This window comes from Perognathus longimembris, chromosome 21 (genome assembly GCF_023159225.1).
Source record: "Perognathus longimembris pacificus isolate PPM17 chromosome 21, ASM2315922v1, whole genome shotgun sequence".
NCBI lineage: Eukaryota > Metazoa > Chordata > Mammalia > Rodentia > Heteromyidae > Perognathus > Perognathus longimembris.
In genome coordinates, this window is record NC_063181.1 from 8,320,755 (window position 1) to 8,344,511 (window position 23,757).

Sequence of the window (23,757 nt, forward strand, 5' to 3'; positions counted from 1 at the left end):
GAAAGCGGGCCGCCGCCGAGCATTGGTTCCCGGCCGGGAGTGGGCTGCAGGCGGAGCGCCCCCCCCCTGCACACACAACCCCAATCCGAGGGTCCCGCCGCGCCCGCTCCCGCCGCACCCCTGCGAGCCCTCGGGGCCGCTCCCCCCGGCTGGAGGAGGGTGTCTGACAGGTGGAACCTCGGGGAGCCATTCTTGTGACTCAAACCCGGGATCCCTACGGGGCCCCCTCCATTGACTGCACGCACCCCACGGCAGCCCTGGGGAGTCAGTGGGGCAGGATCCCTGCCCTAATCCTCAAATATGACACCTGCAAAGACCTCAATGGGGCTGCTTGGTCAATGTCTTGCCGTCTTAATGCCCGTTATCAATAACCCCAGCCCTCAACTGACCTTCCCTAGCCCCTCCCTGCCTCCAGTGCGGCCTGCCCCAGCACCTCCCCTCTTCGCCCTCCCCTTCCCCTTCCCTGGTCACTCAACATTCACAGCACACTTGGAGAGTTCAGTGTCACTTTATCCTCCTAACAAGCTTGTGAGGTAGGTAGGACAGGCAGTTTTAATCCCAAGTAGGAAGCTGTGGCTCAGAAGTTAAGAGATTGTTTTGTTTTGTTTGACATGGTCTAAAAAGCGAGTGTACATGTCTGGGTTCGTTCAGCTCTGACATGGAAAAGCTAGTATGGAGAGGGGCTTCGAATTGACCTTCAAAGTTATTCTGTGGTCCCCCACAAGCCCCTGCTCCTCTCCAAGGGCCAAGGTTCAACAGGGAGGCAGCTAAAACAGCACAGTTCCATGTTTGAGGGCTGCCAATTCAGGGATGAAGAGGAAGGCAGAAATCCAGATCAGTCACTGGCCAATGTGAAATGAAGGTCAGCTCCATCCTTCCAGTTACTTCCCTAGAAGACTGACACGTTATAGGATGATTCCAGCCAACTGACAATAACGGTCCACAAGGATGTACATACATTATGCATAAACACACATCTGCAATACGAAGGGCACATACAGATCACCATGCCATACATAATTTATGGACTCCTGATACATTAGTTCATGTCTTCTGAACTTCCGGAAAGGAGGAGGGGGCCTGGGGCTGGCAAGCCTTGGGGCTTCTTGGACAACCAGGGCTCCTCTGTGAAGCTGCTCAGAAGAGAGAAATTTGGCCCTTACTAATAGAGGGGCAAGCATTTATAACTGTTCTTGGCAGTATGAAGAAGCAGCCACAAGGCAACTTGGCACAGAAGACTCATAGCAAATTTCTTGCATTCAGGACCACCAGACGCCCCAAGAGTTCTCAGCAAACAGAAAGATTTTTTGCTCGTGACTTCTTAATCATTAATGATGGCATAAAGGTCTTTTGGTGGGGGCAGCATGGAGGCATTTCAGAGAGATCCTTGGGCTCAATTCTGTGGAAAAGAAAAAGATAAAACAGCCCCGAAATCCATGGAGTAACACTCTATGAAGAAGCTAGAGATATTAAATTGGTGCTGCTTCTCCTTGGAAAAATCAGTATGGTTCCCACACATGACAGACTTTGTCCACCGTGAAATACTTTAGGTGTGTCTCTAATTTGCTCTCCCCATAAACCCAGAAAATGGCCTAAATTTCAGTATCAAGGGGGAAAGGATTACTGGGCTTCAATGGAGCTATTTCCCTTCATATGGTCCTGGTTCTATCCCTAACTTATACTATAGCTTTGGGAAAGCTACTGCCCCCCCAACCCTGCCTAGTCCCCAGCCTCATAACCTGTAACTGGTCCATTTTAATTTTCTGCTCCTTCCAGCACCCGTAAAACAGTGTCTATGTCTCTCAGATTGCACAGAGACAAAGACACCAACTAGCCAGGCACCCGTAGTCCCTGCTTGTAATCCCAGCTCATCAGGAGGCTGGGACCTGCCGGCCTGGGCAGCCCGTGAGACTCCACTTGTGGAGCGGAAGTGTGGTTCCACTGTGAAGTCCTAGCCCTAAACAAGAAAGCTGGGCAAAAGTACAAAGCCCTGAGTTTAATGGTACCAGTGCACACACGCACACACACTCACACAACAACAACCAGCAGGAGAAGCTCAGCATCCTGGTCTTTTTTTAGTCCCCTCCTCCTGCTCTGACGGGGAGCAAGCACAGGACTCACCTGGGACCAGAACCATCAGGAGGGACAGGGGGCTCAGGGTGTCTAGCGCTTCGCCAGCGGATCCGATTGAGCAAGACCTTGACCTTGTCCCAGTGGGAGAGATCCTGATGACCAGAGGGCAATAGGTCACCACAGAACTCCACCAGATAGATAGAGATGAAGCTCCCAGGGAGAGCTGTCACCATAACCAGGACACATCATTTCCTCCAAACAGAAATTCCTGTCACTTGCCTAAAATTTCCTACCTTTGGGATTCCCACACATCCCGACCGTCCCATCACCTCCACCCATCGCTGATCATTACCTTGTGTCTGCGGGAGGGTGGGAAGGTGCGAGCTGATTCCACGGGGGCCTCTGACAGCCTGGGAAGGCTGGGGCTGAGCATCTCCAGCTTTGGAGCTGAAATTGCCTCTGTTCCTTCAGAAAGAGAGCCCCATACCCAGGACCAGAGTCAGGGAGCCACCCCCACTGAACTATAGCTGGGGGGGGGGGGTCTCCCGATAGGCCCCTGAACAAGCAGACACAGGGAGACACAATGCCCCTCACCTGCCTCCTTCGTCTGGCTTAGCAGTTCCTCTAGCCCCTGTACCCCACTGTCAGGGGCAGTGGAAAGGGAAGATGAGTGAGCCAGGCCGGCTGCCTCCTCCTCCTCCTCCTCCTCAGGATCCTGGGACAGGAAAGATGGCGCGCTCAGGGCCTCTGAAGGCAATCACAATCCAGGGGTCCTGCCCCTTCCCTGTCCACCCATGTGGCCACTCTGCCTTGAGACCCGCTCACCTCGGGGGACCCCTGGGAGTGCAGCTGCAGGTAGAGCTGCTGAAGTCTTGCCATCTGCTCCAGCACGAGGCACAGATGCTCCAGATAGCGAAGACCCTTCCCCGGGAGGCGGGCCCAGGCTTCGGGTCCCATGCCACCCTCCTGCGGGACACAGTAAGGTAGGGGAGGCATCTAGAGCCCACCAATCAGCCTCCCACCCTGGGCAGCCAGGCAATCCAAGGAGTTCACGTCCATACGGCTTCCCCAGTGCCCAGCAGGGCAGGGGACCCGTACCTGCCCACCTCCTGTGTGGGGGCGGCTACACACAGCTACGAGTGGGGTGAAGCAAGAAGCAGTGACACAACCATCAATTAGGGGGCAAGGAACGCCCCACCCCGAGAGAGCTCCAGGGAACAGGAGAAGGGGGCGGGGAGTCTCCAAGAACCCCATCACAGGGCCACCTCCTCCCCCTCTGCACCCAGCCAAGCCTGCCACTCACCAGCTCTGCTTCTTCCACACCTGCCTCCAGCTTGGTTTCTGCCTCCGTGGGCTCTTGTTGGGTGGCAAAAGCAGGTGCTCCCCGCTCAGGCTGGGGAGGTGACCTCCGGGAACAGCGCTGGCCAGGCACCCCGGGGCCCCCGCGGGCTCGCTCCAGCGCCCGCTCCAGCTTGTGGCTGGCCAGCAGCCGGTCTCGCTGGGCAGCAGGCTCAGAGCTCTCCATGGGCTCAAGATGCAGAGACTCCAGAGAAAGTCCTGGAAAGGCGGCCAAGGGGCTGTCCCCAACCACCATCTCAACCCCTGAGTCTCGGGAGGCCAGTTTGAGGAGCGGGGCGGGCCTCCTGCGACCTCTCAGCCTGCCCTCTCCCCTCCAGGAATCCAACGAGCCACCCCAAGTGGCATCCGGGATCCGTCGGTAGACGCTGGTGGCTCCCGGCACTACACAGCCATGGGCCAGGTCCTCGATGGCCCCATCTGCAAGGAGAGGCAGGATGAGGCGGGGCAGGGCGCCCGGCTCGCCCCCGCCCTTCCCGACCGCTGGGGGCATTCCCGAGGAGGCGCAGCCCAGGCCAGGAAAGGAAGGACTGGTGCTAACCACAGCCCTGACCAAGATGGGGGCTCCAGCTCCGCTTGGGAGATGTCTGGAAGGTGTTCCCTTCTAGCAGCAGTTGTCAGCAAGAAGGAACCCCCACTTTGGTCTGTGGAGGCCCCGCCCACCTGCACCCAGGTTGGCCTCCACTAGGGCCAGCCTGGGACCTCCAAGGCCTAAGGCCGAGCGCCTCGGGCTCCCCACCCTTCCGCTCTCCGGGGTCTCCCAGAGCGGGAGAGCGCAGCGCACGAGGCGCGGGGTCCGCACACGGCTCCCCGGAGGCCCTCGGAGTGCAAGATGCGGTCTCCGGGCGTGCGGGGGGGGGGGGGGGCGGGTAAAAACAACGGCCGCTGTAGCCGCGCGGGGCTTTGCCTTGGAAAGCAAGAAATGCTCACCAGGCAGCAAAGTGTGAGAGGGGAAAATGAAGTTTCCGCGAGCACCCATCTACAGAACCCTCGTGCCAGGCCCGCTGGGGACTGGCATTTAGTTCCCCCCCAGGCAGCCCAGGTCGGGGACCAGGAAGCGAGCCAGGAAACCTCCAGGACGGGGGTTCGCCGCCACCCGGAGGCTTCTCGGGGCTGCGGGGTGGGCGGGCTGGCGGGGTCGGACTTCCGAGGCCCGGGAGGCTCGGGGACACGGATTCGGACGGAGGGGCGGGGAGCTGACGGCCATGCCCAGCGCGGGCTCCTCCGGAGCGCGGCGGCGGGGCGCGCGGGCCGAGGCTCCCGGGCGGCAGGCGACTCACCCCGGCCGCCGAGCGGCTCCACCGCGAAGACGCGCCGCCGGCCCAGCATGGCGCGCTGTCCGCCCGCAGGCGGCCCGCGCGAGCCCCGCTCCGGGCCGCGCTCCCCGCTCCGCGCTCCCCGGCCGCGTTCCCGGGCCGCGCTCCGCCCTCGCCGCCCCGCCCGGCCGGACGGGCGCGGTCCGGACCCTCCCCGCGGGGGGCGGGGCGGGCGCGCAGGTGTTGGGGCGGGCTGGGGGACCCCCTGCCCTGGTGTGAGCCCTCCCACCCCCCCCAGTCCGGGCTGGAGCCGGGATCCGGGTCTGCGGGGCTGGGGAGGGGGGCGAGGCCACGCCCGGGCTGGAGCCGAGTTGGGATCGGGTCTGCGGGGCAGGAGAGGAGGCGAGGCCACGCCCGGGCTGGAGCCGGGTTGGGATCGGGTCTGCGGGGCTGGGGAGGGGGCGCTGCCACGCCCGGGTTGGGAGCCGGGATGGGATCGCGGTCTGCGGGGCAGGGGAGGGGGCGCGGCCACGCCCGTGCTGGAGCCGAGTTGGGAGCCGGGATGGGATCGGGGTCTGCGGGGCTGGGGAGGGGGCGAGGCCACGCCCGGGCTGGAGCCGGGTTGGGAGCCGGGATGGGATCGGGGTCTGCGGGGCTGGGGAGGGGGCGCGGCCACGCCCGGGCTGGAGCCGGGATGGGATCGGGGTCTGCGGGGCTGGGGAGGGGGCGCGGCCACGCCCGGGCTGGAGCCGGGTTGGGATCGGGGTCTGCGGGGCTGGGGAGGGGCGCGGCCACGCCCGGGCTGGAGCCGGAATGGGATCGGGGTCTGCGGGGCTGGGGAGGGGGCGCGGCCACGCCCGGGCTGGAGCCGGAATGGGATCGGGGTCTGCGGGGCTGGGGAGGGGGCGCGGCCACGCCCGGGCTGGAGCCGGGTTGGGATCGGGTCTGCGGGGCTGGGGAGGGGCGCGGCCACGCCCGCGGAGCCCGGCGGTCGCGCGCCCGGGGTCTTCCTGTGGCCCGCGCGCGCGGAGCCCGCCGCCGCTGGGGGCGGGGCGGGGTGGGGAGGTTGGGGGACCGATCGGGAGCCCGGAAGGAAATGGAGCCCCACGTGCTGGCAGATGGAAGGGCGCCGACCGGGACCCGGCGTCCGGCTCCCAGCTGTGTGGCTTGGGGGCCGGGCCCCTCTGTTTGTCCCGAGTCTGGCGGCCCTGGGGGGGGGGGGGGTTGGGAATGGTGCCGTGCACCAGGAACTCCACAGCCAGCGCCGGGTGCGGGGTCCCGGGCTGCATCCGAACCCCCCGCCGGCCCAGACCGCCGGGGAGCGGCGGCGTCTCAGGCCCTTGGGCCACAGGCGAGCCGGCAGCCAGGATACCCGGGGCCCACCGTCCCCTGCCCGCGAAGATCCGGCCCACCCCACCTTCCTAGCAGAAGCTCCGGAGGCTGGCAACAGGCGGCTTCTAGGAGGGCCCCCCCTCAGAGGCCGGGGCCAGCGGGGACCCTCGTCCCCGAGAGGCACACGACTGTACACCGTGGACCCTGAAGGAAGCAGGGTTAAAGACCGAGCCCCTGGAGGAAATGGCTCCTCAAACACCCTCCACTCGGAGCCACCAACGACTCGCTTTTCCGATTGGGGTAGGGAGCTTAGTTGGATCTTTTTGGTGCGCGGGTACTGAGGCTCGAGCTCAGGACCTAGGCGCTGTCACTTAGCTTTTAAGGCCAAGGCTGTGACTCTATCACAGCTCCACTTGGGGCTTTTGGCCGTTGATTGGAGATGAGAGTCTTGTGACCCTGGCTGGCTTCAAACCACATTCCTCAGACTTCAGCCTCCCCAGTAGCTAGGATTGCAGGCCTGAAGTTTCTTAGTTGGAGAGGGGGGTGGGGGGGTGTCATGCCTTTTCCAGACTTGTATACTATATATCTCACTCTATCACTATCACTTTTCCTACTTCTCTTTCCTTAAAACTATTTCAGTGGGCTTTACTGTTCTATTTTCACACACAAATAAATTACTTAGACCATGTTAGGTTCTTTTTATAAAATCGGGAAACTGAGGTCCATAGCCATGTAAATGGGAGCCCTTCCCTTCTAGCCATACGTCTCTGGCTGTCCTGCCCTCCTTCTAGACAGCCATGGCCCAGCCCTCTCCTCCAAATACAGAGAGAGAGAAACAAGGGGCTGGGCCTGGCAGAACTGCCTTCCCCAGGTCCAAGAAGAGGTGGGATGGCAAACACCCCAGGCCCTGCCTGAGCCTGCCAGGTGACTTCCTCGTGGGCAAGAGGATGGGGGAGGTAAAGGGAGGAAGCCTTTGCTCAGAACCACCCTGAATTTAGAGAATGTGGGGCCGGATTCCAAACAGTCTCCGCGGTGACTCTGGGGCTGGAATGCATCTGAAAACAGGAAGCCCAGGCAGTAGGAATGTAGTGCCTCAGCACAAGGCTTTGTGTGTGGCTCAAAGAACCCACACACAGCCACCATCTTCCCCTCCAACCAAGCCAGATCTGGGCAGCCAGAGCCCCCATGGGGACTGACTGGTCACTTACTTCTCTTTATCTTCTGATGGACTGACTGACCGGCCCAGAGCCCCACCGGTCCTTCACGGATCAGAAGGCCCTGCCTTGACCAGTCACTACCTCTGCCATCTCTTTTTCCTGCCTCTTCCACAAAGGAAATCACGCCCCTCTGCCCCATGCTGGAAGATGACCTGGGCCAGAAGATGGCCCAAGCAGGGTCATCTGCCCAGCTGCCTGTCCATGGCCTTGCCCCTGGGGAAGGGGAAGCCAGGGATCTGGAGGCCAGCTTTGATTCCATTCCAGGGCCCTTCCCCTTCTAACCAGGAGACCTCGGACCAGTAACTTAGCCACCTCTGTTTCTTCGACTGTAGACCAAGGATGATACAGTGCTTATCTTAGAGCTGTGAGAATGCAGTGCGAGCATCTTCAGTATCCTCAGTTCATCCAAAGTTGTCCTGGCAGGTTAATAGCCTTTATTGTTACCTAGCTGTGTATCTGGGAAAATGTCACTTTTCCAACTCTGTCCACAGGGGGCGCTATTAGATGCTCTCTTGGCCACTAGGTCTAATCTGTCATTTCTGAGCTTACTTTCCCAAATGCAAAAAGTACAAAGTACAGTGGCACAGATGGGCAGTGTGGGTGAGAGCGGGTCAGTGTTCATGGCTGCCTGGCTTGGGGTGGTGATAAGGTCAGGGGTAAAGGGTCAGAGCCTCGCCCTACCCTGTGTCCTGACACACTGATTGGACTAATGACTCCATCTTCCAGAAGGATACACTCTCAAGCCTGGGCTGGCTGGGGGGCACAGAGAACTTAGGAGCAATACCTTAGGATAGCAGCCAGCTGTTACACACAACAAACAAGGGCCATGACGAATGTTGGCTGGGATCCATTCAGCCTTCCAGCAACATCCACAAGCCCACTGGCGTGTTCGTTTTCCAGTTGTCCTCAGTCCCCATTTGTTCTCTTCCTGGACACTCCCGTGACACCATTGGCAAACACAGTTTGTTACAGGTGGAGATCTAACTATAGCAATACTTACATCTACTCTTCCCAACCCGTCATTTCCTGGTGTAACACTTTAATGTGCCCCCAGAACCTTCAGGTAAAGTTTAAGCCACACCCATATTCAAGGCTCCTCCCTTAGTCTGAGCTCAGCATCCCTGGTAGCCACTACCCCAAGCCAAGTATCCAGCGCCAGTCACCTGGCCTCTCAGTATTTCTCTTCTGGCCAAACTTTCCCATAGATGGCCACTGTTTTGGACTCACTGGACTCCCTGTGTGCTTCAAGATAGCCCTTAGCATTTACTGCTGTGTTACATCACTCGCATCCGCTTGATAGCTGCCCTTGTCTCCAGGAAAGCAGGGGAAGTGCTTTATTTGTCTGCATTCCTACTGTGCCAAAGCCCAAGTACTGCATAGTATTTACCAGTGAACTGAAAGAATTCCACTTCTGAGCACTCTCCCCTGCCATGAGAGACACCAGACACTAGGTGGCGCCAAAGAGGCCACCCCATTTCCCAGCAGACCGGCCCCACAGACTCCTGAGTCAGACGGGCTATTTTTCTGTCCCATAAAAAATAAAGGCCCGTCCTCGGGCAGACATCCAGGCAAGAGGTGAGACAATTATATCAAGGTGTAAATTATATCCACAGGTGTCTGAAGAGGCAACACAGACTGCCAAAGACTCCTTCCCCAAAGGCTGCCAGCTTTGGTCTCTGTGGAAGCAAGGCTTGCGGTTGCCGTCTCTCTCTCTGGTGTCTGGGGGTGGGGCTGGAACATCCAGCAACACCCTGGAGAACTTTCTGAAATGTCTTTTGATAATTGGTGAGTCGGGCCATAAATCAAGGCCTGGAGGAAATCCCCGGCCCCCTGCCACACAAATGCACCCTGCCCAGAGCAGATAAGCTGGGCACTGGCTATGCCCATTTTCCAATCAAAGAAGCCAGCCAACAAGTGTCCCAGGGACCAGAAACAAGCAGATGTAGGCAGGTGTTTCAAAGTCACGCCCCTCTGCCACCCCCCCACCACCACCACCACCATCACCAGGTCCCCTCTCCTGGTCATCTAGCTCATCTAACCACATCAGTATTTGAGTTGATGGCATTCAAGTCAAGGCGAGGGAGGGCTTAGGACGGCCCACTCTTTGCTGATGACAAAACCTCTTCGTCCCAAGGCCTTTTGGACCTCTGTTCCTGCCCCTTTCCAGCTCCCAGTGAGACAATCATCCCCAGAAAATGGCATCTTTACAGAAGTAATGATTAAGGAAGCAAATGTGCACATGCGCACACACACACACACACACACACACACACACACACACACCCCAACACCCTAAAGAAGCAAGCCTCTGTTGTGGGGCATGCTCGGTAGGGGGCGCCAGGCAAGTAAGGACTGAGGGAGAGGAGACAGGAGGAAGACAGGAAGGAAGGCAACACAGACTCCCAACTCTGCAGCAAGGATCCACGCCTACCCAGGAATAAAGGGGGGGGGGGGGACACTTGATTTTTGTCTATGGATACATATTTATAGAACTTAAATGTCAGAATGTTTGCACCGTGACTATCATCAGCCAAGGCCCCACCCTTCTTCTAGATACTTCCACCTTGCCCCACCCTGTACACACCGGTAGCAAAGGCAGTGGCCACTTAGGCCTGTCCCGCAGGAGAAAAGGCCAAGCAGGGCAGGGCCGCTCTCAGGACCCGCACCCCAGTCTGTGGCCTCACCCAGCGAGGACCAAGGGGCCCGGGGCCTCCACAGTTCACGTAAGAGCCACCACCCACCATCGTCCCCCCCACGGCCGTCCCACGGGCCCAGCACGGTGGGGCTCAGGCCCGGGAGCTGAGGGCGGCGTGCGGGGAGTAGCGCTGGCGGGCGTGCTTCTCGCAGTACAGCTCGTCGCCCACCCAGAAGTGGCCGCGCATCTTCAGGTTGAGGCCGCAGTCGGCACAGGCGTAGCAGCTGGGATGGCGGTACCGCCCCTCCTGGATGCGCACGGCCTGGCTCCTGCAGAGGAGAAGCGGCCAGCCGTGTCAGGACAGGGGCAGGATGGGTGGCCAAGTGAAGAGGACTCCACTCCCAGGGGCCCGGTCCCCAGCCAGCTTCTCAGATCATTCCCAAGCTCATTCCAACAAACACCCCAACACTGACAACACCAACACGTGTACACATCCCAACACACACATACAGACTGTAAGCCCGGAGGGACCCATGTCCAAAGTCTCCACCCAGTACCTGTGTTACCTAGGCAACTGGCATCCGAGAGGCAGCCACTACCCCTCACCTGGCCACCCCTCCCCGCCCCCGCCCCAGGGAAGGCCTGGCCGGCAGTAGGTCGCCCCTTCGCTCCCGGCCATGCATCATCTCGGCCTGGGACCAGCAGTTCTGGAACACACTTTTCTCTCCTGCCTGAATACCGCATGGTATTCTCCTTTATCGGCTAGCTTCTTTAATAAACCTTATACATATCAACATATACACACACTTGTAGCACATAACACATATTCACATCCCAACATATATATCAAGACACACATACATACCCCAACACACACACCACATACGCACATCCCAACCCATATAAACACACCAACACACACACATACTCCCAATGCATAACACACTCCCAACACATACACCAACACATGCACCTACCCAACGCACACTCAACACCTATACATACACACAATACACACAGATCCTGACATGCAGACCTTCCAACACACATCACCTGATATGCACACCCAGTACACATATAACACATATACATCTTGACACATGCAGCCATACACAACACACACACCGACACGTGACACACACCAGTACACACATACACTGATTCACACGCCCCACGCGGACTCCTAATTAAGAATTTGTAAAGCCATTCCTCCCCACGCAGACCGCTCAGATCTCCCGAGACAAAGAAAGGGTGTGGATTCTGTCCTGGTTGCTTCAAGGCAGACCTGGGCACCATCTCATTTTGCTGGTAAGAAAGCTACAGCCTAGAATGGCAAGCCCAAATCAAGTCACCTGACGCTCCAGGCTGGCACGGGGGTATTTACCTGGGGGGGCAGGGAGTCGACAGGACTTTCATCTACCTTCATCGCAAGGGGCTGCACCCACATGCTAACCAGTGAGAAAAATGAGTAAACCTATAGGAAATGGAGCCCGCCCCACAGAGAGAGGGTGGGGAGGGCGAGCTTCTCCAGGAGGAGGGCCTCATCCAGGGCACATTCCCAGTGGCTTGGAGATGATGGAAGAAAAGCCCAAAGTAGTAGCATTTCTCATTCCCCTGGGGAGAGGGGAGGAAGTGAGGAGGAGGAGATGGGGGGGGGGGGGGGGTGGAAGACAGGAAGCAGCTAGCCAGCCATTCATTTGGAGATGGCTGGAACAGCCCAGAACAAAGCCACTTGCCAGCCACCCCTTCCAGGCCCTTGAGTGGTACCCTCCCACACCCCACCCCCCCAGTCCCCAGCCCTGGGGTACTCACGCGATGCTTGTGCTGCACTTCTCACAGGTGTGGAGCTTGGGTGGGGTGGCCAGGGCCCTGGAGGTAGACAGGGAGGCCTGAGGGCTCAGTGAGCTGGGCAGGAGGGCAGGTGCACCACCTGGAGGGGCAGGGGGCAGATGCGTGAGAGCAGGGCCCAGCCACAGTGAGGGTGCCCCGCTGCTTCCTCCCGGGGCTGCTCCCGGACCTGGTGCCGAAGGCACACTTTCCCAGGAATCCCGGAAGTGCCAGGGGCTGTGCAAACAGGCTGGCAGGAAGAAAAGGGACCGGGCCAGATGTGTGATGGAGGCTGGTGGAGAGCGTGAAGCCTAGCCACAGCCAAGGTCACCAGGAAGGCCCCTGCTGAGGGCCCGCATCCAGGCAGGCATTCCTTCTCTTGTGGTCCAATCACAGTGCCGTGAACGGACAGGAATACGGGGTCTTGGCAGAACCGCCATGTCTTTGTGCATCCAAGCCAGTGAGGATGCTAAGATGGCCGGGTGCCAGCTCACGTCTGTAATCCTAGCTATTCAGAAGGCTGAGATCCCAGGAGCGCTGTTTGAAGCCAGTCCTTGCAGAAAAGTTAATCTGAGCTCTAACCACCAAAAAGCCAGAAGTGGGGCTGGGGATATAGCCTAGTGGCAAGAGTGCCTGCCTCGGATACACGAGGCCCTAGGTTCGATTCCCCAGCACCACATATACAGAAAACGGCCAGAAGCGGCGCTGTGGCTCAAGTGGCAGAGTGCTAGCCTTGAGCGGGAAGAAGCCAGGGACAGTGCTCACGCCCTGAGTCCAAGGCCCACGACTGGCCAAAAAAAAAAAGCCAGAAGTGGAGCTGTGGCTCAAGTGATAGAGTGCCAACCTTGAGCAAAAACAAAAAAAGCTAGGAGACAGTACCCAAGCCCTAAGTTCAAGCCTCAATACCAGCACCCCCGCCGCCACCAGCAACAAAAAAGAGCAACAGACTATTCTCATAACTGCATCTTCCTGGGAGCTGGCCAGACCCATCCACTCCAACACACAGGGCTCCGCAGGGGACAAAAGTGGACTGTGACCGCCTGGTATCCCCCTCCCACCACCACCACACACACATCTGCTCCATTACAAATGAATACGTGAGCCGCTGGTCTTGTGAAACTGGACACCCCTCCCCCCCCAGCGACCCTGTGCTCTCTAAGCCACCTTCTATGACACCAAGCTGTGCTGTGCTGTGCTGTGTCCACACCCAAAAGCCTAGGACTCTCCCTGGGCCACCATCTTCAGACTGTACATGAAAGCTTTCATCTTCTTTCAGAGTCATGGAATCCTTCCTCTTCCCAGAGGTCCTCCCCAGAGGGCCACACCCTCCAGCACCCTCCAGCTGATTTTATCACTCTCCAGACGCCTTCCCGGTCCAGAGTGTTGATCTGGTAACCAGGGCCCCCCAGTGTAAGCTCCGTCAGGACAGTGTGGGTGGCTCCATGCAGTTCCAGGGACCCTGGTCTGGTGCTCAGCTCTTAATAGGCTTAAGAAACTTTTGAGAAGCCTGGGTGCCATTGGCTCACACCTGTAATCCCAGCTCCTCAGGAGGCTGAGATGGGAGGAGTGAAGTTCCCAGCCAGCCTGGGCAGGAAAGTCCATGAGACGCTGATCTCCAATTAACCACTGGAAAACCAGAGGTGGAGTTGTGGCTCACGGACAGGGCCCGGGCCCTGGGTTCAAGTCCCAAGATTGGCAAAATTAACTATGATAAGTCAGCGGGTCTTCATTTCCTTAGCTTGGGACCTGCCCAGCCCTCCCCCCCACCCCCATCCCCCATCCCACCCCCACCCCCCACCCCCAGCCCCCAGCCCTGGGCCTCACCTCTCTCCTCAGCCTCCAGCGCTTCCTGCAGGAGGCGAAAGGAGCTGGACTGCCGCGGGGCCGCCCGCCCCTCCCGGTTCTCCTGCAGCATCTTGTACACTTCCGAGTCCTCTTCCAGCTCCACACTACAGGGGTGGGGACGGCCAGGAATGGGGTGTCAGATGCTGGGGTGTTGGCCAGGAAACTTGCATGGGGAGTGGGGGGGGGGGTGGAGTCCCATACCCTCTTGGACAAACCAGTCTGCCTCCTGCCCCTCCAGGACCCCCCCCCCTTCCAACCCCCCGACCCTGCAGGGCCTGCTGGTACCTGGGCCTGGGGCTGGAGGACCGGGGCCCCGGGGAAGACGGCAACACCAGCACCGCCGAGTCGCCAGCGCGGCCCAGGCCGGCCTGTGGGAGGAGAGCGTGGGGAGGAGTCAGCGGCTCCCGTGTTGTTCCCGAGGCAGACGCCAGGGGGAGCCAGAGGGCCCCTGTGAGGGGCTGGCGATGGGCCCTGGCCCAGGGAACTAGGGTACCCAGCATGGGGGAGGATCTAAAAAGAGAAGGGAGGCGCAGTGGCCCGGAGATGCTTGAGACTGGACCAGGGTCAGAATCAGGACACTAGGTGATGAGCACACAGGCATCCTCTAGGCACATTCCCTTCTGCTAAGTCATGGATCCGCGCTGCACACTGGGGCCAGGCCCCAAGCCCACGGAGCAAAAGCCAAGCGGAAGCAAGGAAACATAAAATGCTAGAGGGAAGGGATCGGGTCCCCCCCCCCCCCGCACCCCAAGCCTGGGGAGGGCCTGGGCATCACACACAGAGCCTTCTCTTGAGAGGGTCCCATGTTTCACCCAGTTGCCCCAGAAGGACCTGACCAGTTTGAGCTAGTGCCCAGGCCCTGGTTGTGTCCATCCATCTCTGGTTCTTATATTTGTTCTCAACCTGGAAAATCTGGTCACTGTCCAGCCCGCACGTCGTCAAATCCTCCCTCCCTTGTTCCTTCCCTCCAGCTCCACTGAGCTGCAGGAGCCTGGGCAAGCTTATGGCGAAGGAAGCATCGGCCTTGCCGGCTGACACTCCCAGTTTGGCGAGGGCAGGGCTGAGGGCAGAGATCTTGGGAAGTCAAATTCTCCCAATTTTTTAAAAATTGGAAGTCATGGCTTGGAATATGGCCTGTGGCAAGAGCGCTCGCCTCGTATACATGAAGCCCCAGGATCGATTCCCCAGCACCACATATGTAGAAAACGCCAGAAGGGGCGCTGTGGCTCAAGTGGCAGAGTGCTGGCCTGGAGCAAAAAGAAGCCAGGGACAGTGCTCAGGCCCTGAGTTCAAACCCCAGGACTAGCAAAAACAAACAAACAAAAAAACAAACCCAAACTGCATAAATGGGCTGGATGTTGGTGGCTCATGTCTGTAACCCTAGCTACTCAGGAGCAGAGATCTGAAGAAAGTGGTTTGTAGCCAGCCCAGGCAGAAAAATCTGTGAGGCTCTTATCTCCAATTACTCAGCAAAACGTCAGAAGTGGAGGTTGTGACTCAAGTGTTAGAGAGCCAGCCTTGAGCAGAAAAAGCTGAGCAAGAGTGCACACACAAGCCAGCCAGCACCAGTGGCTTATGCCTCGAATCCTAGCTACTCTGGAGGCTGAGATCTGAGGATCATGGTTCAAAACCAGCCCAGGCAGGAAGGTCCATGAGATCTTATCTCCAATTAACCACCAAAAAGCTAGAAGTAGAGCTGTGGCTCAAGTGGTAGTGTGCTAACCTTGAACAACAACAACAAAAGCGAAGGGAAGTATTTAGGCCCTAAGTTCAAGCCCCAGTACTGACACAGGAAAGAAAGAAGGAAGGGAGGGAGGGAGGTGGAGGGAGAGGAAAGGGGAGGGTAGGAAGAAGAAAGAGAGGGAGGGAGGGTGGTAATGGGGCTTAGTGGTAGAGTGCTTGCCTAGCATGCATGAAGCCCTGGGTTCGATTCCTCAGCATCACATACACAGAAAAAGCCGGAAGTGGAGCTGTGGCTCAAGTGGTAGAGTGCTAGCCTTGAGCAAAAAGAAGCCTAGGTCCTGAGTTCAAGCCCCAGGAATGGCAAAAAAAAAAAAAAAGAAGAAGAAGGAAGGAAGGCAGGAAGGAAGGCAGATAGACTCCACTGGCCCTAGGCCAAGCTCATCTCAGCTCATCTTTGACTAAAGCTGTGCACATCCCTGTACGCAGCCCCAAACCTGCCAGGTCTCAAGGGGTAGCCACCTCTCCCTCTCCCAGAGTGACCACTGCTCACTATTCTACAAATCATATTCTGTCCTGCCTCTAGTGTCCAGCAAAATCCCTGATGAAGGCCTTCTTGGGGCGCTAGCACACACCCATCTACCCCCTTCCAGAACGCCTCCTGCTTCTGTAATTAATACCACACTCATTAACGCTTAATTGGTCCCAAATTGTTTCTGCATGTTTGTCTTATCTCCACAAATACATCTTACATTCCTCAAAGACAGGGGTTTCAGGAACACATCTCTGAGTCCCCAGTACATGCCCTGCTGGCCCCGGGCCAGGCACATGGTCTTCACCAGAGAGCTGTCCCTTCCTCTCCGGAGCCCCTGGTTCCCGTCCTCCCCCCCCCCCCGCCACCCCCCCCAAGGGCTCTGGGGCCTGGAATGCACAACCCACCTGGAGGTTGAGCCCAGCAGCTGGGCCTCGTCTCCTTCGCCCTCAGGGCTGGACATGCCCCCGGCCAGTCTGCCTTCGGCAGCTGGGCTCAGCGGCGTTGGCTGCCTTACTCCCTCACCTCCTCACCCCTGCCCTTGAGGAGGAGAAATACCACGGGGCGGGGGGGGGAGGAGGGTGTGCGACTAAGCTGTCAGCAGCAGATACCCAGCAGATACGGGGGCCTGCGTGGACAGGGAGTCCACCCCAGGACAGGCCAAGGACAACATGGGGCAGAACCACAGCCCCCAGGGGAGCTCTCCACACTGAGTCAGAGGAGAAGCCAGGGCTGGGGGTGGGAGCTGGGGGCTTGGAACCGGAAGGAATGCATTCGAGAGATGGAGCCAGAGCCCAGAGGAACGCGTCCCAACAACAGCAGCAAAACTATTTCAGCCACAGCCCAAGAGAAACATATTGAGAAGGGAGGAAGCTGGGGGTGGGGGGGCTGGGGGGGGGCGGGAGTCATCTCTTGGAAATGGCCTCACAGGCTGCCCATGTTACCAGCGGCCCGCAGCCTCACCACTGGCCACACCAGACGGGGGACCCGCATCTCCTTCCCCCGAGGAAGCCTTACCTGCTGGCCGGCAGGGCGGGCTCTGTAGGTCAAGGGGTCAGCCGCAGCGAGACTCTGGGAACTGCAACGAGAGGAAATGGAGCCAGGGGCCAGCAGCCCACATCTGCAATCCCAGCTTCTCAGGAGGCTGAGCTCTAGCGATCTTTATTTCAAAGCTGGCCCCGGCAGGAAAGTGAGATTTTTATCTCCAATGAGCCACCTTAAAACAAACAGAGAGCCAGCCAGTGGCTCACGTCTGTAATCCTAGCTACTCAGGAGGAGGAGATTTGAGGATTGCCATTCTAGAAACTCTTTATCTCCAATAAACTACTCAAAAAGAAAAAGAGAAAACAAAAAAGCTGGAAGTGGCATTGTGGCTCAAGTGGTAGAGCACTAGCCTTGGGCAAAAGAAGCTCAGAGACAGAGCCCAGGCCCAGGCCTGGCAAAAAAATAAAAGCCAGAAATGGAGCTAAGGGTCAAGTGGTAGGGTGCTAGCTTTAAGCAGAAAAGCTAAGGGACTGAGTTCAAACCCCAGTACCGGCACGCAGCAGAAGTGGGGAAGAGAAGGCGGTGGGGGGGGGGGAGGGAAGGAAGGGGGAAGAAAAGAGCCATGTGGGCTAGCTGGGCCTAACCAGTCTGACCCAGAGAAACAGGAGGATCTCAGGGTCCCCTAAATATAGCTACTGAGAGGCTGGTGTCCGGGACACCTGCCTGCACTCACCTGCGGCTAACTGCCGCCTCCCCAGTGGGGGTCAGTGGGCTGCCAGGCGGTGGGGTGAAGGGACTCACTGGCCGGGGGCTGAGGGAGGCCGAGCTGGAGTAGGAAGACCGCAGGGAGGACTGGCTGTCACGATGTGTCCTCAGGGAGGAGCCCTGTGGAGAGAGGGAGCACGGGACCGTGGGACCTGTCGGGCCACGGTTCCCCGGGGTGGCCAGGCTGCCGGCCTTCTGGCTGGATCGGCTCACCTGGAAGCGGGTTGCGAGCACTTCCAAGGAGCCGTCCCCATTCGCCTGCCCGGGGGAGGCAGCTCGAGACCTGGGGGGACAACACAGAGTTTTGTCACAAGCGTCCCAGACCCCGGCTCTCCTCCCTCCCCAGCCCTCTTCCTCCCTCTCTCAGGCTCTTCCCAAAACGGTGCTGAAGATCAGCGAAACATCCCCTCCCCCGACGTCAGGCCGGGGGACTGCCGGCTTTGAACGCTGACAAGTTCAAAGCAAACAGCTGTCATGGACAGCTACCCTGGACGCTTAAAAGACAGGCGGTTTCAGCCCTCTGAAGTAGGAAGACCAGAGTTCCAGGAAAACAGAACACCCAGGCCCTTCTTCTTTTCCAAGTTATCTGCGCTTGGTCACGGGGCAGCCCTCGGGGTGTAGGAGGAATATGGATGGTTCCATATCATCTTCCATACATGCAGAGGTGTGTAGGGATGCATAGAGACCAGGGCCTCTTGTCTGCTGGGCAAACACTGCTTAAGCCACGCCCCCAGCCCAGAATCCTTTGGAGTTTAACTCATGGAGAAGACCAGAGAGGGGAGATGAGGCGCCCAAAGTCCCCAAACCTGGTGGGGCTACATGCCTACTCTCTCCCACTCCAAAGGGCCATGGGGGGGCGGGACCTTTCTTCAGGCTCCTCCCCCATAACCAGCTCCCTTTCCCTCCCAGGCACATAGTTAAAGCCGCCCCCCCCCACCCCCTGGAGCAAGGAGCAGGCCCAACACCCCAGAAATAGCAGCCAGCCGGAGGGGCTCCTCACCCATCCCTTTCCAGAGCCCTTTCCTAGGAAGGCCAGCTTGAGGCCAGAATAAGAAGGCACTGGCGTGAGGAATAGCAAGGCTGAGGGAAACCTTCCCGTGCTGCCCACTGGCCTCCTCCTGGCCAGTGTCTAGCCACTTCTAGGGAGACTGGGCAGCAGGAACCCTACCTCCTGGGGAGCACAGGGTTAGAGTAAGGGGTGTTGGGCTTTAGATCCTGCCACAAAGCTTCTGAATGCTGGAGCAGCCTGGGGTGGGGAGGGGGGAACCAGGAAGGGGCCCAGCAAAGAAAGGGGTCCCGCAAAGGGGTCAGCAAAAGAAGAAAGAGACCCAGAGCCTTGGCTTGTCTGGGGTGAAGCTGGGCGCCTAAGGGTACAGGGCAAGCCCCACCTTCCTGATACCCAGGTTTAGCCAAGAAGGACCTGAGAGGAAGAGATGGTGTCGGCGCCCCCCCCCCGCCCCGCCCCCCAGCCCCAGACTTCAGCCCTCCTGTGGATTTTGGTCCCATTCCCAGATGAGGTGAGGTGTGAGGTACTCTCCCCGCGCCCCCCCGCCCCCTTGCCCCCCCACCGGGGTCACACTCTCGCAACCATTCGGAGGACAGACTGGCACGAAGGGAGCCGGCCTCTGCCAGCCCCACAGACCAGGCCTGGAGAGACTCGGGTTGTGGCCTTCCCAGGAGGCTCTGCGGCCCCAGGGGAATCTCCCAGCATTCCTAATCTATGAGTCACTGTGAAGCCCCACCCCAAGAAGCCACCTGTGCCCCCCACAACCCTGGCCTCAAGGCTCAAAATCCTAGGAGCCCAGGAGCCTGCCTTCCCTGGAAAGGCTTCCCAGTGAGGATGGACACAGACAATAAAGGGTGCAATGATGAACCCCCACTTTCCCTCCTCCACCTGAGTCTTCTCCTCCGAAGCGGAGACCCTGGAGGGCCCGCCTCGGCATACCTTCCCCTCTTCAACCACTCGATGCCCACACCCTGCGCACTCCGGGAACCAGTCAGACTCGGGCTTCCAGGTGGCTGGTGCCAGCTCGCCCTGCCCAGCCCGTGGCTGCATGCCCAGCCCGGTGCCCCCTTTACCCAGCTGGCCACGGCCCACCCTGCAACCCTCTCCCGGGCCGTGGACCTAGAGCTGGGAACCTACTCCTACAGGTGCCAAAGAAGCGTCTGGGGAGCCCAGGTTGGGCCATCCGAGAGGCTATGGCAGGGGTGAGGGCGGGAGGTGAAGGGCCTGCCTACCGGTCCAGCTGCAGCCGCAGGGGTGAGGCGCTCTGGCGGATCTTGCTCTGGGCCTCGGCATGAAGCATGCCCTCTGCACTCTCCCCGTTGATGGCCACGATGATGTCGCCGGGCCGGAGGTCAGCGGCCTCCGCCTTCCCCCGCTCTGTCACCTATTGGGCATGAGCTGGTGAGTCTTTGGTACCCGGGAAACACAGAGGAAGCTGAACCTTTGACACCCTCCCTCTTTTCCAGCTAAGCAGCTAATCCCTCCGGAGCCCAAGTGGCCCCCCTCCCCCTCCCCCCCCCCCCCCCCCCCCCCCCCGCGTGTGCTCACAGAGGCCTCCCAAGGAATGTGCAGGCAGAATGGCATTCACGGAGCTCAGAGTAACGGAGCTCAGAAATACCCTGGGATCGTGAACCCTGCCCGTACAAATCACACCTCGCAGGTGGCTGCCTGGGTACGGCCTCTGTCTACACCATGACTCTGGGGCCGGGGCCTAGGTCGAGATGAAATGGTCAGGAACTCTGTCCCATAACCACCCAAAACGGGTGTGGGGTTAGTGATCAGGGAGAGTCCCCTCCTTTCTCTCTCCTTCCTTCCTTCCTTCCTTCCTTCCTTCCTTCCTCTTCCTTCCTTCCTTCCCTCCTTTCTCTCTCCTTCCTTCCTTCCTTCCTTCCTTCCTTCCCTCCTTTCTCTCTCCTTCCTTCCTTCCTTCCTTCCTTCCTTCCTTCCTCTTCCTTCCTTCTTTCCTACCTACCTTTCTTCTTTGTGCTGGTATTAGAACTTGAACTCAGAGCCTGGGTGCTGCCCCTTAGCTTTTACACTCAAGGCTGGTGCTCTACCCCTTGAGCCACAGCTCCACTTCCAGCTTTTTGGCAGTCAATTGGAGATAAGAACCTCATGGACTTTCCTGTCCAGGTTGGCTTGGAACCATGCTTCTCAGATTTCAGTCTCCTTTTTTTTTAAATTAAAATTTTATTGACAAGGTGATGTACAGAGGGGGTATAGTTACATAATAAGGTAGTGAGTACATTTCTTGTCATATTTATTACACCCTCCCTCAGTTTTCTTTCCCTTCCCTAGTTCAGGTCAGCATACATATGATTTCAGTCTCCTTAGTGGCTGGGATTACAGGCGTGAGCTGCAGCTCCCTGACTCATTCTGTCCATTCTTGGAGTGGCCTCTACATCCCCACAGCCACAGGGCCCCCCATCTCCGTAAGCTCCCACAACCACCAGCAACAGGCCCCAGGTTCCAGAACATAACAGGAAAGACACTCGTGGGGACAGGGAGAGGAGGGCAGATGTAACGCTGAGGGGTAATTCCTGACCTCCTGGAACGGGCACTTACCTTGGTCACCATGATAGGTGTGTGGAAGTCCCGGCCTCCGCTGATGCGGAAGCCCCAGGGTGCGGGCCCCACCACGTCCAAGGTCAGCGTCATGACTGAGGAAGAGAGGACCAGGGGTTAGAGCCCACTGCCCCAGTCCACGGGACACTCAAAGGAGAAGATCCACAACAGGTGCTGGGGGGGGGGGGGGTCAGGAGCTGCCCGGCAAGGGCTGGGGTGGGGGTGGGGCTGGGGCAGAGGAAGTGACTACTCCCTCCCTCAACCTCGAGTTTCACTTCTCCCTACCCTGGGAGGCTGGGGTTCTGTGTCCCCCCTCTCCTGGTCTTTTACCCCAGCACGGTCCCTGCGGCTCGCCAGACACAGGCTTGCTGGCAGATGGGTGGGCAGAGGTTGGCAGGTGATAGGAGACACCCCAGCATTTTGTCCCTCTCCCCTCCTCCACCACCAGTGCTTGCTTCCGGTCCCCCAAACCCACAGCACACAGTACTTCCTCTCCACTCTGGGGGAGAGCCAGATGGCAGGCAGGCTGGGGAGAATGGGAGTCTGCACAGAAGAGAAACAAGGAATGGGGTGACCCTACCATCTTATGCAAGAATTTGGCCCGATGGAGGGATTGGCGCTGGGATGGAGCCAGGGGCGTCGGAGGGACGTCCTGGCCACCTGCCCAACCCCTCACAATAGGATTTAGACAGGCAGGGTCCCCCTTCCCACCTTCCCCAGGGACTGGCTGCCCTCTGCGCAGCCCTGGCCGAGAGGCTTGGCTCTGCTGCCCGGCAGGGCACACCCACCCCGGTGCTGCCCGATGCAGCGCCCCATGCAGCCTACCGGCCGAGGCCCGCGCCTCCCACCCACCGCCCCTCGGGGGGGACCAGGGAGTGTCCTGTGGACCAGACCCTCCTAGGATTTCCTCTAGGTCCAGAGCCAGGAGCCAACCCAGGCAGGAAGCTGAAATGCCAAGCCGGGCGCCACCCAGCCCAGCCCCCGTCCTGGAGCTTCCCAGGAGGGAGGTCCCAAGATGGCACAGCTCTGCCCCGTCTATCAGGGCGCCGGGGAGGGGGCGCGCGCCCATGGCTCCCTTTGCCGGTCCCCAGGCCTGCGGTTTGTCCTTCCGCCCAAGCCTGCTCTCCATCCCCTCCCAGGTCCCCAGGCCCCTGAGCTGATCCCTGGAACCCCACAAACGCCCTGGGGTTCCCAGACCTTTGAGCCAGCTGGTGGACTCCGTCCACGCCGGGCGCCGCAGGGAGGTGCCCAGCCCGTCAGCCCGGCTCTCCCGGTTCTGGAGCCTTCTTCCCCCCACCCCCAAGGCCAACGTACCCCCCGCAGGCCCCAGGCTGGGGACGGACGGGGCGCCCGGGTCACGGGAAGCCCAGGCCCCCGAGGGCGGAGGGCGGAGGGCGGAGGGCAGGGGCCGGGCCGCGGGGCGCCGGGCGCGCAGGTGGGCGCGCGCTCACCTGGCTGCCGCTCACCGGTCCGGCGGGGCGGCCGGGCCCGGGAGGGGAGGGAAGAAGGGAGGACGAGGAGGAGGGCGAGGATCCGCCAGGCTCCCGCTGCCGCCGAGTCTGCCCGACTCTGGGGAGAGCCCGCCCGGGGCTGCGGGACCTGCCTCCGCCCATGTGATCCCGGGGCCGCCCCTGCCGCCGCCCCTGGCCCGGGAAGCCGCCGCCTCCGCGCGCGCGGGCCCCGGCCGGGGCCGCCCCGCGCCCCGCGCCCCGCGCCCCGCGGGGGAGGACAGCGTGGTCCCCGGAGCCCGCGCCCGGCGCCCGTCCGAGGTCCCGCATCCTCCCCGCCCCGGGACGCGGAGGGCTGCCGCGCTCCGTCTGCGGGCGGACGGGCTTCCCCACCCTCTCCAGACCCGGCCGCCGGCGCCCACGCGGCCTGGACACCCCCAGATCCGCGGCCCTCCCCGGCCCCCCTTCCCGGCCCGACCCCCGCGGTTCCCCCGCCGCGCTGAGGACGCTGGTGCCCAGCGCGGGGAGGACGTGGACACGCGTGGCGCGGGGGTCCCCGCCCTCCTGGCCTGCCCTCCCCAGGGCCCTGCTCCGCTCTCCACTTCTGCCCGAGCCCAGGTGGCAGGGATGAGTTCAGCCACCCAGGGGGCCCCGGGGCTCACAGCAAGAGGAGCCACCTGCCCAAGGAGTCCCCCACAACCGTACCTGGCAACCCTCACCCTGGGGAGACTCGGGGCCGCGCAGCTGCCTCCTGGGTCCTCCCTGGGTCTGGAGGCGCGGGCTCTCCGGGGCGCACCTGTGGGCACAGCGCTCGCCTGCCCGCCCCAGGTGTGACTCATTGTCTCCGAGTTGCCTCTGGGAGGACAGCCCTCGCCGCCCTCCTCACCTAGGGGCGCCCACAGTCACCCTCCCCACAGTCACCCTCCCTGTGGCCTAGGCCGGTCCAGCCGCCTCGAAGGCCACCTCCCTCCCACAGCCGCCTCCTGGGTGCCAATCACTCTCCCGGACCCACGGCCTCGCCGCCTCGCAGCTGCACCTGCTCCCCCTGGGGCCGGTGGCACCTGGGCCTCGTGCGTTAAGTATTCTACCAGAGAGTTCTACTCCCCCCCCCCCTCGAAACTCCTTGGGGACACAGGGCAAGCACAGCCTTGGGGGTCACGTGGCCTTAAGCGGTGTATTTACCTTTTACTATGACCTTAGGCCATTTGCTCCCTGAGCCTGGGTTACCCCCTGTCA

The 23,757-nt window shown here is 60.1% G+C and overlaps 2 protein-coding genes across 3 annotated transcripts; both read right to left on the reverse strand.

Annotated features, from left to right (window-relative positions):
- Positions 1-493: 493 nt before the first annotated feature.
- Positions 494-4,855, reverse strand: C21H8orf58 (chromosome 21 C8orf58 homolog). Its single transcript, XM_048330836.1, has 7 exons — positions 4,710-4,855; positions 3,377-3,849; positions 2,899-3,039; positions 2,668-2,788; positions 2,426-2,538; positions 2,122-2,225; positions 494-1,399 (listed from the first exon to the last, which is right to left on the reverse strand). The coding sequence occupies exons 1-7, from the start codon at positions 4,756-4,758 to the stop codon at positions 1,288-1,290; spliced, it is 1,113 nt and encodes a 370-aa protein (XP_048186793.1). The 5' UTR covers positions 4,759-4,855; the 3' UTR covers positions 494-1,287.
- Positions 4,856-9,691: 4,836 nt separating this feature from the next.
- On the reverse strand, positions 9,692-22,713 carry Pdlim2 (PDZ and LIM domain 2). 2 transcript variants are annotated; one of them, XM_048330464.1, is made up of 10 exons: positions 22,525-22,713; positions 21,074-21,168; positions 19,741-19,892; positions 17,716-17,785; positions 17,471-17,622; positions 16,771-16,831; positions 13,827-13,909; positions 13,521-13,645; positions 11,682-11,799; positions 9,692-10,198 (listed from the first exon to the last, which is right to left on the reverse strand). In XM_048330464.1, the coding sequence occupies exons 2-10, from the start codon at positions 21,164-21,166 to the stop codon at positions 10,021-10,023; spliced, it is 1,032 nt and encodes a 343-aa protein (XP_048186421.1). In that variant the 5' UTR covers positions 21,167-21,168; positions 22,525-22,713; the 3' UTR covers positions 9,692-10,020. The 2 variants fall into 2 exon arrangements, with proteins under 2 accessions (XP_048186421.1, XP_048186420.1); XM_048330463.1 differs by lacking the exon at positions 22,525-22,713 and adding an exon at positions 21,404-22,110.
- Between the last annotated feature and the right edge of the window lie 1,044 nt (positions 22,714-23,757).